Here is a 16,238-nt window from a genome sequence, read left to right as displayed (position 1 = left end):
TTTCGGTGCAGAGCTGAAGGCTGTCTGAACGGACCTTCAACATTCTCAGCGTGTACTGCTAGTTAATTCAATCACCTTGAAGGATGACTCGGCTACGATCATCAGCTAGATTTAGGGGGTCCAAGAATCGCTACCGGCGACCATCAATTGCTTCGAAACATCTGAATGATGATGAGGAATGGAGAGGTTGCCCAAGCTAAGCATGTATATAAAGAAGCCAACGGGGCTGCGAACTGGATGGCCGCCTATGTGGCTAACTATATCGGCAGCACCGTATGGGAAGAGGATGAAGAACTGCCTTGGGAGCTTTGTGATATTATGTTTTCTGACTTTATTGGATGTATCCATATGCATATTGTATGAATTATCCGTCTTAGCAAAAAATAAAAGAAAAGAAAAGATGGCATGGGCTTTGTGGAGACACCTTGCAAAAACTCAGTAAGAAGGTTGGTAGAAATAAAATATAGTTCTTAGCAATAAAATTCACGGAAGCTTTGATGCGTCCCCAACTGCAGAAAGAGGAGAAACGTTGTTCAGATCGGAGAAGGCTCCGGACTGGGGCAGATGGGCGGTACATCGCCGCATGAATTTGATGCGAAGAAGATGATTAGATTGGGAAGTGGGGGAGGAAGAAGGATAGATTGAAGTGGAATATTATTACTTGATCACCGGTTCAACATCTGATCAAAAGCATACATCTTGGTTGTATTTCATCTCTTCAACAAGTTTAGTAATAAGTATAATGATTTTATAGTTTTGATAGAGAAAAAAATCTATAATTAATTTTTCGGATGCTAAATAAATGTAATAATATTTTAACGTCCCTAACATCATATCCAGAGATACCAGAGACATATATAATAATTTTTTTTCCAGGTCCCTGATTTGATGTATAATTATTTAACAACGGCATCCTCATCCGTTGGCTTTACTCAGAAAAGTTATTTATATATCCCGAAAGTAATATAAAAATTGCTTATGGGTGCTTAATTTGCGCGCTCCGTTTAAAGTCATCTTGCCGAGTTTAGCCGAATCATTTCTAAATCTCCAAATGGGTAAATTATTAACTATCAGTTTTTTTGATTACCGGTTCCACATTAAGTCTGTCAGCTTTAGCTGTGCAAAATTTTATTTGGGCCCTTAAATGGTTTTATAATTGTTTAACTGATCCCTAAGTTTCCATTTCCATGCAGGGTTGTTAGGTCTCGCTAAAATAAAAACACATCATTTCTGGATGGCAAATATATCCAGGGAAAAATTATTTGTATCGAGCTAAATAAATTTTTAATCATGAAAAATGCTATAGGGCTCACCTTGGTCCCCTCGAGAGGACCGCATGCTAACAAATTGTTGTATCATGGCTGTTTCTGTTGTTTTCCATCCTTTCCTTCTTTCTCACTCACGGGGGCTTTTTTTATCTTTGGAAAGACTAAAAATTCAGAAGCCTGCCTTTTGATCAACATCCCCTTTGCCGATCACTCCAAATACCTTGTGCCGCATCAACATGAGAATGCCCTATGACATGTCGGTTTAATTATTTGCACATCTGTACATTTTAAGCTTCATATAACAACATCGAACTTTTTAGGTTTACATGACCCCTAGTTGGACCTTTAACTCTTTACTCTTTGCACATTTACAAGGTTTTTCATGTGAAGCTAGCTGACAATCTGTTAAAAATACTGACATTGAAGAACAGATGACAATTGGTAACAAGCAGAGAATGACCCAGTCACCTATGGTTCAAGTAGCATATCTTGATACTATAAAAGTAGCTAGAATAAGCTCATCTTGTACAAGAGCTTCTCCGATTAGGAGGGCCATTCAAATTGCAGTTATTAGTCATGCTCCTTTGTCCAATATTTAGATTGATAAGTACATGACTCTATAGCCAATTAAATGGATACTTCATTAACTCTGTTTTCTCTATAGCCATATTTGCCTCATGGTAAGTGCTAAGCATAATCTCCAAGCATGTACCATGAACTGGGTATCAGAAGGAACAACAACCAGAACAAAGATACCTTTTTTTCCCCATGATAGGAGGACTTCATTTTGTTATGAGAGAACCACACATTAGTTTCCAGTAGTGCTACAAGCACATTGTGCAGAAGGAAGCAATATACATGGAAAGCATACTTCTTGATTGTTTGGCAGTTGTTCTAGCGCATCCAGGGTCTGTGGATTATAGAGAGAGAGCATGATGACAGAAATTTGGTCCAGAGATTGGATCTCAATCGGAAGAAGCTGAGGTTGGCCATGGTCCTGATTTGTTTGGACAATATAATTTTACCTTAGTTCAAATCAATCACTCTTAATAAACGTAGCTTTAACCTATCAAAATGATGATCGTTCCAACACAAGAATGCCAATACGGTATGAAGATTTGGAGTCCTCAAGCTTGCGTCGCCATGATTCCTATGTTCAGGTTCAATCTAGCGATAGCAGCCTAACTTCATGGGGTCTCTAATCTTGAACAAGCTGACAGATTACCTCAGACAAGCTCCAAACATCAAGGATTAGGATTTAAGTATGATTCCTGGTGTCATCCTCTCACAACCTCTATATATAATTTTCTGGACGTAAACCCAAACCTACCTGCATTCAAGTGCACTGGGTTGGGTTTCTAAAAAGGCTTGGTCTGGCCCAGGCCAAATGGCATGGCGCAAGCAGTTCATGGACTCAGCCGTGGTCGGCCACAGATGGGCTCACATCGACAATCATGCCCTAAAAGAGAACCAAGATGGTTTCTGAAAATTGAAGCCCATAGGAAAAGAGTCAGCAATGTATATTAAGGCTTAGCACTCTTTCTCCCCTCATTACATACGTAAGCACAATGATCGGAATAGGTCACAAGATAATAAACAGATTAATTTAATAAATTATTTGCATGAAGAGAATATTATTAACTCATAAACTTCAGCAAATCTAATGCCTACCAATTAACGTTGGAATCTTCATTTGAGAGGGAAAAAACCAATAATGTATATTTAGCTTAGCATTTTCATATAAATACATAGACTTAAAGCTTGCTTAAGCATGTACAATTTCTTTTTCAAAAAGAATTAAGCGTGTGGTTCCTGCCAACGTGATTGCACTTGTTTTTTTAAGAGGATATCCGGGACTAGATATTTCAAGGAGATTTTTTCAAATGCCTCCTAGTAGGGTTGCAATTCTTTTTTTTTTTTTTTGAGAAAATAATGGGAATTGCCAACTAGTAGATCCAAGTAATTTTGTCTCACTTCCAGCTTAACCGAGGTTGAATTTGGCTCTGAACCCGATCTATCACTTCAAGGTTTTAGATTGAAACAATCCAAGGTTTTATGGCTAGACCTTTGTTTTCAAACTAATTATTGCAAGTCAAATTGGATCTTAACTCAAATATCAGATCTCAGAAGATTCCGGCTGGATTTGTGTCGACCTGAACCTGTTCCACCTCTACCCCTTAAATATATTCCATCCTATCTATGTTTTCTCACCCCTTGGAAGCTACCATATTCTTTTCACCCAAAAGAGAAAATGGTAACTATCATGTTCTAATGAAAAGAGTAGTTACCCTGTTCAATCCTTGATATTGTAATACTGCAACAGCATTTACCATTCACTATCCTTGAAATAAATCCAAGTGCCACTTCTCCAGCATCTGATGTCAGTGGGATATACAACTGGGTGATGGTTGATTTGGGAAAGTAGTAAATATGGTGCTAATATGTGGAGAGGATGAACAATAACCCAATATGCTTACCTAGAAAAAAAATAAAACTAAAAATAGAACGAAGTAAAATAAAATAATTCAACAGCTTTTAATTCATACTGTCGGCAACTCTCTCCAAGTGAAAGATAATGGGTTCATTCCCAAATTATAGCATGTTTCCACTATATTTTCAATAAACAAATAAATAAGTGAAATAATTTAAGAAATTAGTTTTGGTGAAAATAATACCTTGCATGAATGATAAGTTGGGATGCAAAATAGATTTAGTCATATCCACCTCCCTGCCTAGCATTATATCAATCTTCTTTAAAACTCATTAATTGGGTTTACGGAAAGAGGAGGGAGAAAAGTATGATCGACAAAAAAATAGAGAAATACTTTATATTTGATTCGAGTTTAAATTTTTTTTTTAGAAAAGTAGCATTTCTATGAAAATAATATTGCCATATTCTATGAAAAAGAAAAATCTATATAGGATATAAAAAAATTCAATTTCTACCGGCTGAAAATTAGGATATTTTTTTTTCAAAAATATCTTTAAGCTTTTAGATAAAATGGAATAAAGTCTCTCTCCTTATTAATGGCATAAGAAGTATTTTGCACAATTTTTCTAAAAAAATATACGTTCAACCAAATATAAATTAACCATTCTGATACGTCACTTTTAAATGATCAACCAAATATACAAAAATTACTTTCTTAAGTATTATATATTTAGATATTGGCTTTTCAAAAAAAAATATTTTCCGTCGCCAGTAACATTTGGCAAATGGTATCCCGTATACATTGTACAAATTGGATCCGCATGCTGAAAATTTTAAGGCGCATATAATTTTTTATGGGTGAAGTAACCTTGAATTATTTTTTTCCCTTGATGTTATATGGTCGGTTTGACAGATACAAAATAAATATGCATCTAAGTTTTCCAAAGTGAGCTAGACCTACTAGATCTTGTTTCCACTTAGCAGCAGAGCTAAATCCCATCCTTAACTTCATCCCGCTCTCTAATAATGGATCTAATCGTAAATCTCATGTCCGGCCTTGTCCTTTAGGCAAGTTTTCAAGTCAAAATAAGTTAAACTAGCACAAGACAAATCATAAGCTGGTTCTACTCATTTGCTGCCTAGCTCAATTAATTGTTTCTAGAATATATCATCCTTATCGCCTCTAATAAGATAAACTAATGCAATCCAATAAAATGCCTAACGCAAAAGTCTCACTGGAGTATCGAAGACTCAAGACAGGCCCATCCATGACATGACAAACCATCAATCAAGCCATATCATCCTGTTTTTCATCCTCGTATACTTGTCATGGTATGTTGGTCGATTTAGCTTCATTTTTACCAATGAAATGTTGAACAAAAGTCAAATGTTTCATGGGCATGATGCATCCTATCCACCCATACGTCATAATACCAATATTTCATCATCTTAGTGATTCAAGTTTCATAGGTTTATCCCTAGCCTAATGATTGATTGTGTTGGATCTAATACACGGCAAAGGCGTAACGAAGCAAAAGAAAAAAAAAGAGAAAAAAAAGAGGTGCACAGAATATTTATGTAGTTTGGTCTATCAACCTACATCCAGGAGCGGAGACGATGTAAAATTTTTACTATAGAAAATTGGAGATCATGGAGTGCAAATTTTTTTTACAAAACCTTGCCCTTGATACACTCAATCTTTAGAGCACTCATTTATTCTAATCTTTTAGGATTACAAGACATATACATAATAGAATAAGTTGATTTAGATTTAAACTGATGTCCTACAATATTCACTCACCAGAAAAAGTAATGCTAGAAGGCACAAATCTATTATGAACCGAAGAAGGGGAGAAGAAGAACCATTAGAATGCTACATGAAGATTGGTGCAATTCGCACGATCGGCATGATTCCTGATATGTTCATGATATAAGCACCAATTCCCTTGTGCCAAGTGGCGTGTTAAAGTTTCTAATTTATATTTTTATGAGGTTGAGCCTCTCAGCAATTTCTTCAGAATTCGCTACTTAAGTGGAGGATGCATGGAGAGCAGAGCAGGACTCTGTTGTAATAATTAAATGTCCTGATGGCTTTTTAGCAATGAAGCATACATCTGCGACCAAGAGACCCACAAAGTCAACCCGTGACCTTTCCAAGCCGCACTCTTGGGCGCAATGCAAGCCGCATAGTTTTGAAAGGCGGACTAAAAAATTAGCTCATAACACACACTACCAAGATAACATAAAACTAAAAGGGAAATGGATGTAATGCACAGCCACCAAACCCTAAACATGAGAAATACACCAATTCTGAAGGCATCTAAATGCAGCTCCCTGAGACTTCCTAAAGTCAAAAACTAACAGCTCAAAAACATAGCTAAAGAACTAATAATTATTCTAGTGGTAATCCATGTATAATGAGGGAATGATCCAATGTATGGTTTCGCTTTCGCGACACGTATGATGCCATGAACCTCATCAGAAACTACTAGGTTGGTCGGATGATGTGGACCGGCCATCCCGACACACATCTGATTGAGACCAGAGGGTTCCATGTAGCACCAAGATGCCATGCCAGATTAGGAGGAGGTTTTCATCATGTTATCAAGTTATAAAAACATGGAAAAGAGAATGAGAACAATTTTGGATACCATTATGGTTGGGCCTCCAGCATGGCAACGTTGTACATCAATTGGCATAAGAAGAAAAAATTGCAGAAAAAGTGAGATGTATAATATTCTGTACAAAAATATATACCATAAATTATTATGAGTTAAAATGATTAAGCTCTACCGACCGAAGAGAGGATAATGATAATGAATTTTTGTTCAAAGAAATGATAATCTAATTATTATCTTAACTACATCAAAACAGACAAAATATAAAATACATGCATGCATGCATGTGCATACATAAACACACGCAACCTAATAGAATATATATATATATATATATATATATATATATATATATATATATATATATATATATATATATATATATATATATATATATATATATATTGTGGGAGTGCTTGAAAATGTTGCCTGTGAAGAAGACTATATAAGCCGACTTGCAGTTCCACCAACTACAAGGACAGCCAGAAGGAAATCAAACATCAAAGAGAGGCAAGGGAAACCAGTCGAATCTTATTACATTTCTTTCAATCTGCCTCTAATTTTCTACAGGCGGAATTGGACATATTGGTGTGCAACATCAATTTCTTGCTAACCTATATCGCTTAACAAGAGCGAGTAAGAAGAAAGATGAAACAAGCTGTAGTAGGAGGAAAGAAAATTGCCTGGCTTTCCCATGTACGCCGTTGATCACTGACGAATTCCTCACCGAAATCTCATGCTTTTGAGGTGAATTTCTTGTGGAGAGCTGAAGAGAGATCACTGAAAGGGCCCATCTGAGCCCTTGAGCAACTGTTGAAGCCAAAATGATACCCCAAGGGGAAGTGTCTTACAAGATATCGCATCCACCTCCGCCTTCATGCTGTTCTGAGAGACAACGATAGCTGAAAAGAGAGGGGGGAGAGAGAGAGAGAGGGAGGGGGAGAGAGGAGAGGAGCAAGGCAGGCAAGAAAAGGGAGAACTCCTATGGCACTTAATATAAATGGGATATATAACTATAAAAGATATCAGACACACTGGAAAAAATTATATATGATGGTATTAAAGAAAGAGGTTGGAGAGAGAGGAGAAGAGAAGAAGTTGTTCCCACGAAGGTGACGAGACTTTGATTTTTGTTTTTGCTGACTATAAGTGGGTCCCAAGGAAAAGCAGGCCCTTTTTGTTTTCATGTTAGGCTCTTCCCCCTTCAACGCGCACGAAAGAATTTTTGCCTTCCATGCCAGTTTCTCTGACTAGTTTGCCCTCGAATCTATAAGAACAATGAGGCTTTCAACTTTACCCCTTGCCATTTTGATTATTTATAGAGTCGTACTATGAATACGTACATTGATGTGCAACTTGTTGGATGGTGGAGTGTCACAATCTCCACAATCATTCAAGCCTTGGTTCTCTTATTTACATATATTTGGAATGAATATCTTCAAGTTTTAAAAGCAATATAATAGATGTAAAAGAGCATTTTAAATCCTTTCACTTCCCCAAAAATGGACCGGAAAAATTAATGAGAACAACATACCACTTCACTAGAGCTGATCACGGGCCTTCTGGCCCGCCCAGCTCGGTCCGAAATTTTTCGGACTTGGGCATTAAAAAAAGGCCCATCGGTCAGGCCTGGACAAGAAAAGCGGCCCGACCAAAAAAATCGGGTCGGGCCTGGTTAGGTCATTCTGACCCATTTTCAGATTTCAAACAAAGAAAAAATTGAACCTGTCGGATCGGGCCGGGCTAGACGGGCCTAGAACCAAATTTATAAAGTCGGATCGGTCCTGGACAAAAATTTAAACCCGACAGTCAGACCGGATCGGACCTGGGCATAGCCATCGAGCCTAATTTCTGATGTAGAGCTCGGCCCGGATTTTGATCAGATCTACACTTTACCCTTTCTTTTGAGGACAAAAGAGGATCAATGGACGCACAATATGACTATGGAGCTTTGCTCAGGCTCCATAATATAAAGCAATTGTAGAACATTCTAATCCTAGCTTATATGCTAAGTGTGCAATGGGCTTTCATCAAATGCGAGGTGTGCATTATTTTTCGTGGTCATTTGAGAAACCAAAGGTAGATGCATAGTTTTAGTGAAAGAAGTAGCAATATAACCTCACCTTCGCTTTAGCATATTGCAAAATAGCTAATATAAAAATTATAGAAATTGGAATGTAGACAATTTGATGTTAGTAGTGAATGGGCAACATTTGAGCAAAAGAGGTTACTTGGTTAACAGCTCTCTCTAACTTGGAGGGGGTTCTTGAGTCCAAACCCAAGTGTTGGAATTCTTGTTGTGTTTCACAAAAGTGGATAGAATAGAGTCTAGATATAGCATTCAAATTTATATTAACCCAGCAAAATTTCAAGCGTACTTCTTGATAAATTGTAACCACTCGTAGTATGCCCCAACATTAAACATTAGAATTAAGCGGGTCGAACAAGTCTTTTTTGGGTAAGGCTACAAACAATTCGAGCGAGCAGCGTAGGATTGGCTCGATAAAAATATATGAAAGTTTGGTTCAGAGCTCGCATGTATCGGGTGTGAACATTTCTCTCTAGAAGTCCGGTCCGGGTGCCAGGAAGGGGATGACGCCGGCGTCGCCTGGCCCTGGTCCGAGCAGGACGGAGGTTGGGTCGACATCGTCACTCTCTCCGGTTGATCTGGAAGGGTGGCAGAAGCCGACCAAGGTGGCTCGCCGGAGGACGCCGGAGAAGGATGTATCGGAGGCGGGAGTGAGTTTGCTGGTGGGTGAACCGAGTAGACCCGGAACGGGCACTGGGTCAGGAGCCGAGGTGACTCAGTGCGTGGACCGGGCGATGCCGAGTCTGGGCCGGTTAGAAATGCGGCCCAAGTCTAGCAGGGGCCTACGACCGAGCGGACCGGGATCGAGTCCGCTGAAGCGGTTCAGAAGCCCGCCCAGATTTGATCCGACTGTGGCCTGTTCTGTGGGGGCTTCTTCGACTCAAGCTGGGGGGAAGGAGACGGCCCGAGCGAAGTCGCGGCGGCCGGCGGCTGGCTTTCGCGGGAGGAGCAGGAGTTCACCTCCGCCTTTAGCACCGGTGCGTGGCCGGCCTCCCATGGTGACCAAGCATCCCACAGGGGTTGAAGGGGATCAACGGTGCAAGCAAGCCGCGAGCACGGGAAGCCACCTGTTCCGGTTGTTATCGGTGGAGGCGGGCTTGCCGGAGCTCGGCAGTGTGCTGGCGCCTGAGCTGCATCCGGGGGAGACGCTGGTGGGGCAGGCTAGTGGAGAGGATGGCAACGGTGGTGATTCAGAACAGAGGAAGAGGTCGGCTGTGAAGCCGATTGACAGCGATCTGCAAATGCTACAGGCGTGCCAAACGGCACAGGGGAGCAGTGTTTGTGACTCAGTGACAAGGAAGGTCGGTGTCAATGGGCAGGGGGAGGATTCTTCAAGCTGTGGTGGGGATCAGCATGAGCATGGCACGGGTACATCAGTGAGTGCGTGCCATATGGCACAAGTGAATAGTGGTGGTCAGCATCTTCAAGTTTTACTTCAACTAATGGCCTCGGCAAAGGGGGTTAGTCCTAATTCTCTTGGAGGTGCAGGTTGTATGGAGGTGGATGCAGGGGAAAGTCACAGCTCCGGAGGTGTGGGCTGTGTGGGATTGAAGGGTGATTTATGAAGATCTTATTGTGGAATTGTCGTGGCGCGGGGAAACCATCGTTTGCCCCGGCATTTCGCAGGTTAGTGCAACAACATAACCCGGATGTGTGCATTCTTCTTGAGACCCGGTTGTGTGGTGGCAGTGTACAGAAGGCAAGAAGGGCGATTCCGAGATCGTGGGGGTTCTATGCTGTGGACTCTCAAGGTTTGTCGGGTGGTATAATAGTAATGTGGAGTTTGGGGGGCTGCACTTTGGATTGTTTCCATGTCAGCAATCAAGAGGTGATCATGGTGATTTCGGAGGGTGATAGGAGACCTTGGGTCCTTTCAGCTGTTTATGCTAGCACTGATTACAGAGTCAGGAGGGCCTTATGGGAGGAGGCCTCTCAGATGATTAGTCATGGCCATCCCATGCTGATGGCTGGTGATTTCAACTGCATTGTGGACTCTCAGGAGAAGATGGGGGGGAATCCATTTTCCCTCAATAGGAAGATCAAAGAATTTCAGGACTTCATCTCAACCAATGGTTTGATTGATTTGGGCTTCTCGGGACCTAGGTTTACATGGTGCAACAATCAGCAGGGGCGGGCCCGTGTCTGGGAGAGATTGGACAGAGCTTGTGCCACAGCTGGGTGGGTTCAGAGCTTTCCAGATTATCATGTCAGACATTTGCCGAGGATTGCTTCGGACCATTGTCCATTGTTGGTGAGTACCGAGGCACACATTCCAGTCCGCTCCCCTTTCAGGTTTGAAAAGATTTAGCTCAGTTACCCTAGGTCTTGGGAGATGGTGAGGGAGGCATGGAGATCCCCGGTTAGGGGTGATGCCATGTATCGGGTGTCCCGCAAGCTAGAGTTAACCAGGAGGAGGCTGAAGAGGTGGAATCGGGAAGAAGTGGGGAACATCTTCAGGAGGACTGAGGAGGAGGAGGAGGCCATTTCCATGTTACAGGCCCGGGAGGCACAGGGGGGGGGCTATCTGAGGTGGAGATGGGGGTTCTGAGATCTCATTTGGCTTTACATGATTCCCTTCTTAGACAGCAGGAGATATTATAGAGACAGAAGTCCAGAGTACAGTGGATTTTAGAGGGGGATAGAAACACAAAATTCTTTCATCAGGCTACTTTGATCAGGAGAAACCAGAACAGAATTAGATCAATCAGGAGTGAGGATGGCCAGATGTCAGATGACCCTGCGAGGATCCGGAGGATTGTGGAGTGCTTTTTCAGAGCGAGGTGGACAGAGCAGGCTGGCGAGGGGGGCCGGGGGGAGATGGTGATGCCGGCGATGAGGGTGTCGGAGGAGGAGACTGCAGCTTTGATCAGGCCGATTTCGGTGGAGGAGATACGGGAGGTGATCTGGTCCCTTGAGGGGGACAAGGCGCCAGGGCCGGATGGATTTCCACCCTTATTTTTTCGGAGGTACTGGTTGATAGTGGGACAGGATGTGACGGCGGCCATACAGCAGTTTTTTACCACAGCGGTGATGTCAGCGGACTGGCAGCGTACTTTCATTACCCTTATACCGAAGCGGCGGGATGCTTCTGAGCCGGGGCACTTTCGACCGATTAGCCTGTGCACCACTATGTACAAGGCTACGGCGAAGATCCTCGCCACTAGGATGCGGGGCATTCTACTGAGGCTGATTAGTCCGGAGCAGGGAGCTTTTATAGGAGGTCGGAGCATATCCGACAATATCATGATTGCTCAGGAGTTCATGTTTGACTTGGAGAGGGCCCCGATGAGGAGATGCTTGATGGGAGTCAAGCTTGATATGGAGCGGGCCTATGACAGAATGCGATGGGAGTTTGTTCATCAGTCATTGCAGGGGTTTGGTTTTCCCGAGGAGTGGATTCGGTGGATCATGGGTTGCGTTAGGTTTCCATCCTTTGCCATTTTGGTGAACGGTACGCCTTCTCGCTACTTTGTGCCTGTGGGAGGGCTACGACAGGGTTGTCCCTTATCTCCCTTATTATTTATTATCTGCGCGGATGCACTATCCAGAGTGTTGCGTCAGTCTATGATTACTCAGGAGTTGGGGGCTTATAGGCCTGCGGTGGAGGGTCCATCGATCTCTCACTTGCTTTTTGCGGATGATTGTTTGCTGCTAGCTCGTGCGACACGCCGGGATGCTAGGGCTTTGGGCAGGATTCTACGGGATTATTGTGCCATGTCTGGTCAACGGGTTAACTTCTCGAAATCCGCAGTTTGCTTTAGCCCGTCTACCAGGCAGGTGGTGAGACACTCCATCAGTGAGATTTTGGGGGTGGGTGAGCATGGTGGTGTTATGAGATACTTGGGGGTCCCGCTCTCAGGCCGGCGTTTGCGTGGGAGTGATTGCTCCTTCCTGGAGGCTACAGTCAGACAGAGGATGGAGGGTTGGCAGTTGCACTCATTATCCATGATGGGGAGGGTCACTTTGGCTCGGTCGGTACTCTCTTCGATTCCCATTTATTTGCTTTCCCATGCTTTTATTCCAGTGTCAGTTTTGCGGTCCATCGAGCAGCTGGTTAGGAATTTCATTTGGGGGAGGCAAGGTGGCAGGGGCGGTATTCATCTGTTGGCTTGGGAGGTGGTGTGCCAGCCCACTAGATATGGAGGTTTGGGGGTGCAGTCACTGTTGGTACGGAGGGAGGCTTTAGTGGCTCGTCATGCTGCTAGGTATGTCTTGGAGCCTGATAGTATGTGGTCCTCTCTAATGAGGGCCAAGTATGGGGCTTTGGCTGCTGGTGTGAGAGCTGGTCGCCGCCACTCCTTCGTATGGCGGGAGATGTGCGCCAGAGCTGGGGAGGTTCTACTGGAGATCAGATGGGCTATAGGTGACGGTCGCTCCGTGGATGTCCTGGAGGATTGTTGGGTGACTGCAGTGCCGATCAGCCGTATGCCGACCTTGGTGGACTCGGTGCGTCTGGCGGGCCGGAGGGTCAGTGATTTGTTGGATCCAGATGTGGGCGGATGGAGGGAGGGGCTGGTACGAGAGGTGTTTGGGGCGCAGCTGGCTGCGATGATTTTGGGTCTTCCGGTGCCTTTTCAGGGGGAGTCTGACAGGTTGGTTTGGGTGCCGTCGGGCCGATCACAGGTGCGAGCGAGGGATCTATACGCCCTTTTCAGTAGAGAGTCTCCTAGACGGATGGAGGGAGGCTGGATTTGGAGGATGCGGATTCATCCTCGGGTGGCGCTATTTATCTGGAAGGTGGCTTGGGGCTGCCTTCCCACCAGGAGTGTGCTAGTCAGGCGGGGCATGAGGGTTCCTCAGGAGTGTGTGGTGTGTCCGGATATTGAGGAGACCATTCAGCATGTGCTTTTGCAGTGCCCTAGGGCTCGAGAGATATGGAGGTCGTCTCCAGCACCTATTCCCCACTCCGTAGGGTCGACACAGGATTTCATACAGTTACTGCGGACTTCGGTTCGGAGCCCTAGGCTGGTGGAGGAGGGCATTATTAGGGCATACCTGGCCTACCATATCTGGTTGGACCGGAACGCTCGTTTGTTCGAGGGCAGGAGGATCTCGGCGATGATGGTGGCAGAGAGAGCCGTGCTTCAGGCTGGGGAGGTTCTTTCTTGTTTTGGCGAGTCTTCACTTGGGATGACTAGGGACATCTGGGATACCCGCAGTGCTGTTTTAGCGCCCAGGTTTGCCATTGTGTCTTGGGTACCCCCACCCCCTGGTTATCTTAAAGTGAATTTTGATGGCAGTGTGGCGACGGACAGGAGGTCGGGAGGGGCAGGATTTGTTATCCGGGACCATTTTGGGAGTTTGGTGGCAGCAGGAGGCTGGGGCACGACGGGGCTCACGGTCGTTGGGGCAGAGCTGTGGGCTGCTTGGGCGGGCATGTCCTATGCGCGGCAGGTGCTCGGGGCTAGCCGGCTGTACCTTGAGGGGGATTCCTCCATAGTCATAGATTGGATCCGGGGTGCTGATAGGTATGGAGATGGACATCCGCTCATTCGGGAGACCCGCAGACTGGCGATGGAGATGGACGAGTTTCAGGCCGTGCACATTTTTCGGGAGGCGAACAGGGCTGCTGACTGGGTCGCCTCCCATGTTGCACGACATTCTGGGGAGCTCCACTGGACATCCACAGTGGAGTTACCGCCACATTTGTATTTTTTACTTTCTTCTGATTTGGCAGGATGTACTCACGCTAGAGCTATATGAATTGCCGTTTTGACCAAAAAAAAAAAAAAAAGCATGCTTGATAAGCCCTTATATATAGCAAGTCCAGCCTGAGGAGCCTCCTTCTTTGGCTTAGCTTGGCTTGTTTTCCCTACTCTGCGGTCAAATGGATAACATGTTCGGTACTCCACAAAAATGATATAAAATATAATAAAAATACCTATTAGAAATAAAAGAATATATCAAAGCTGATTTTTAAATAAGATTGTTTATTGCAGGATAAGCCATTGGAAGGAAAGCAAAACAGCATGCCATTGTGTGAATGGATCGTGCCTCTAAGGGCTCGTTTGGTTCGCAGGAAGCATTTTCTTTCCTAGGAACATGATTCCTGGGAAACAAATTCCTAGGAAGAGAATGCCTAGGAAAGTACTTTTGGCATGTTTGGTTGACCATGGAAAAGTGACAAATTTCCAATGTGCTTATGTTTGGTTGGCCATCCACTTTTCTAGGAAAGTTATATATAATTACTATAATGCCCTTAATAAAAATTAGGTTTTTAATGCCTCTTTAATGCTTCTTTAATGCTGAAGGGACTTTTTGGGAAAAAGTAAAAATGGAGTGATTCCCGCCTCATGGGAAAGTAACTTTCCCATGTTTCTCATGGGAAAGACTTTCCCATGAAATGTGGGAATCACATTCCCATGGGAATACAACTTTCCCTTCTCTCTCCTTTGAAAACTCCAACCAAACAAGAGGCATCTCCTTACTTTCCCGTTGACCACACTTTCCCCCATTCTTTTCCCGCGAACCAAACGAGCCCTAAATGGATTTAGGTTGTATCTTTCGGGCGAAAGAGTTACTGGTCTTCTTTGTTGTTTGTATAGGATCTCAAACTAATCCAGATTTTTTTCATCCCTCTTCACAATTCTTGAAGTGGCTATTTCTCGATCCAACAGTTGACGTCATCGAAAAAGGCGAGTCATACAACCCAAACCCATCCTAAACATTGAATCTAGAACTATGATATTTTGATGCACATTTAAGGCTTGTTCGAGTTTCGTTCTTCAGAGTCGTTCGACCGGAATCAATCACCGCTGCTTTCAAAAGGACGATTGGGCTAAAAATTCTACGGAATTCGTGGGTTAAGCCGGTACAACCAGCAAAATCACAGTTCTTGGCTAGGTCTATATTCAGAAATAGCTCATGAGTATTTATGGATATAGGTCTAACGCAGCCTATAATCCTATAGATTTTATAAAATTTTGAGCCTAATTATCGATACCGATCCTTGCTCATCTCATGAACATGGAGGATAAAATATTAAATAACACATAGAGGTGGGGCTAACATGGTCAATTGGGTGACTTTTCTTTGCTTCTCACGTAAGGGTCTCGAAGCTCGAAGCCGCGGTTGGACATTTTAGAATCCAGTCCGACAACATCTGTTGGGCCTAAGCCGGTTTCAAGGGGTTGCGGGGCCCACCGAACGTGGACCAATACTGGGCATCGCGCGTTGCAATTAACAGGTGGTTATAAGGAATCTTAAGCATACGGTAGGTGATGGTATCTAATGACTGCCATGGATAACTTATGCTCCATGTCCCCACTATAAAAGATCAAATGAGATGTCTCAAGGCTTCTTGTGTAGTATTTAGATCTAGATTCATGCCCGTTTAGATTTTATAAACCAAAAGTGGCAAGTAGATTTTGAGTATAATGTTATTTTACTTATTCTGTGAGCTAAAAGCAGAGCCCAACTAAGTCAAAGACATTATCCGGTTGTGAGTTTGGTTGTCGCGATTTTGAGTATAGCCAAATATTCTCTGCCTTAACAAGTTTTTTTGGGAAACTTGGAGACAAGTTTGGGGCAACCGCAGCTCTTCAGAAACAGCTCAAAAACTATTTTTTATGTTTGCCCTTACCCATTGTGGCTCAACATATCAGGTGGTCATGCTTGGCACGTCCTCTTAGCAAGCAAGGAATAAGTTGTTCACAGATAGCAATGGGCACAAACTCTACATACTCATTGGAATGCATCATATGTTTCATTGCTGCCGTGTCATAGCTGTAGCAACTTAAGACTTCACCCAAAATAACTAGTCGGAGATATTATTTGAGTTGCTTGATCCTGTATAAGTATTCAAGATCTAACCAGCAAATAACCGATGTGGA

The 16,238-nt window shown here is 43.5% G+C and overlaps 1 protein-coding gene across 1 annotated transcript; it reads left to right on the top strand.

Annotated features, from left to right (window-relative positions):
• Positions 1-10,240: 10,240 nt before the first annotated feature.
• Positions 10,241-14,406, top strand: LOC120104917. Its single transcript, XM_039116826.1, has 4 exons — positions 10,241-10,698; positions 11,085-13,583; positions 13,647-14,054; positions 14,346-14,406. The coding sequence occupies exons 1-4, from the start codon at positions 10,241-10,243 to the stop codon at positions 14,404-14,406; spliced, it is 3,426 nt and encodes a 1,141-aa protein (XP_038972754.1).
• Positions 14,407-16,238: the final 1,832 nt, after the last annotated feature.

This window comes from Phoenix dactylifera, unplaced genomic scaffold (assembly GCF_009389715.1).
Source record: "Phoenix dactylifera cultivar Barhee BC4 unplaced genomic scaffold, palm_55x_up_171113_PBpolish2nd_filt_p 000143F, whole genome shotgun sequence".
In the NCBI taxonomy this organism is placed as follows: Eukaryota; Viridiplantae; Streptophyta; class Magnoliopsida; order Arecales; family Arecaceae; genus Phoenix; species Phoenix dactylifera.
The sequence above is the reverse complement of the archived record's forward strand: the minus strand, read 5'-3'. Positions and strand labels throughout refer to the sequence as shown.

Excerpts from the sequence above, each read along its gene's own strand:
- LOC120104917 (XM_039116826.1), top strand. The coding sequence starts at position 10,241 with ATGGTGATTTCGGAGGGTGATAGGAGACCTTGGGTCCTTTCAGCTGTT. Across the intron at positions 10,699-11,084 it reads CCAGTCCGCTCCCCTTTCAG|GAGAAACCAGAACAGAATTA; the intron begins GTTTGAAAAGAT and ends TACTTTGATCAG. Across the intron at positions 14,055-14,345 it reads GTGGAGTTACCGCCACATTT|GATAAGCCATTGGAAGGAAA; the intron begins GTATTTTTTACT and ends TGTTTATTGCAG.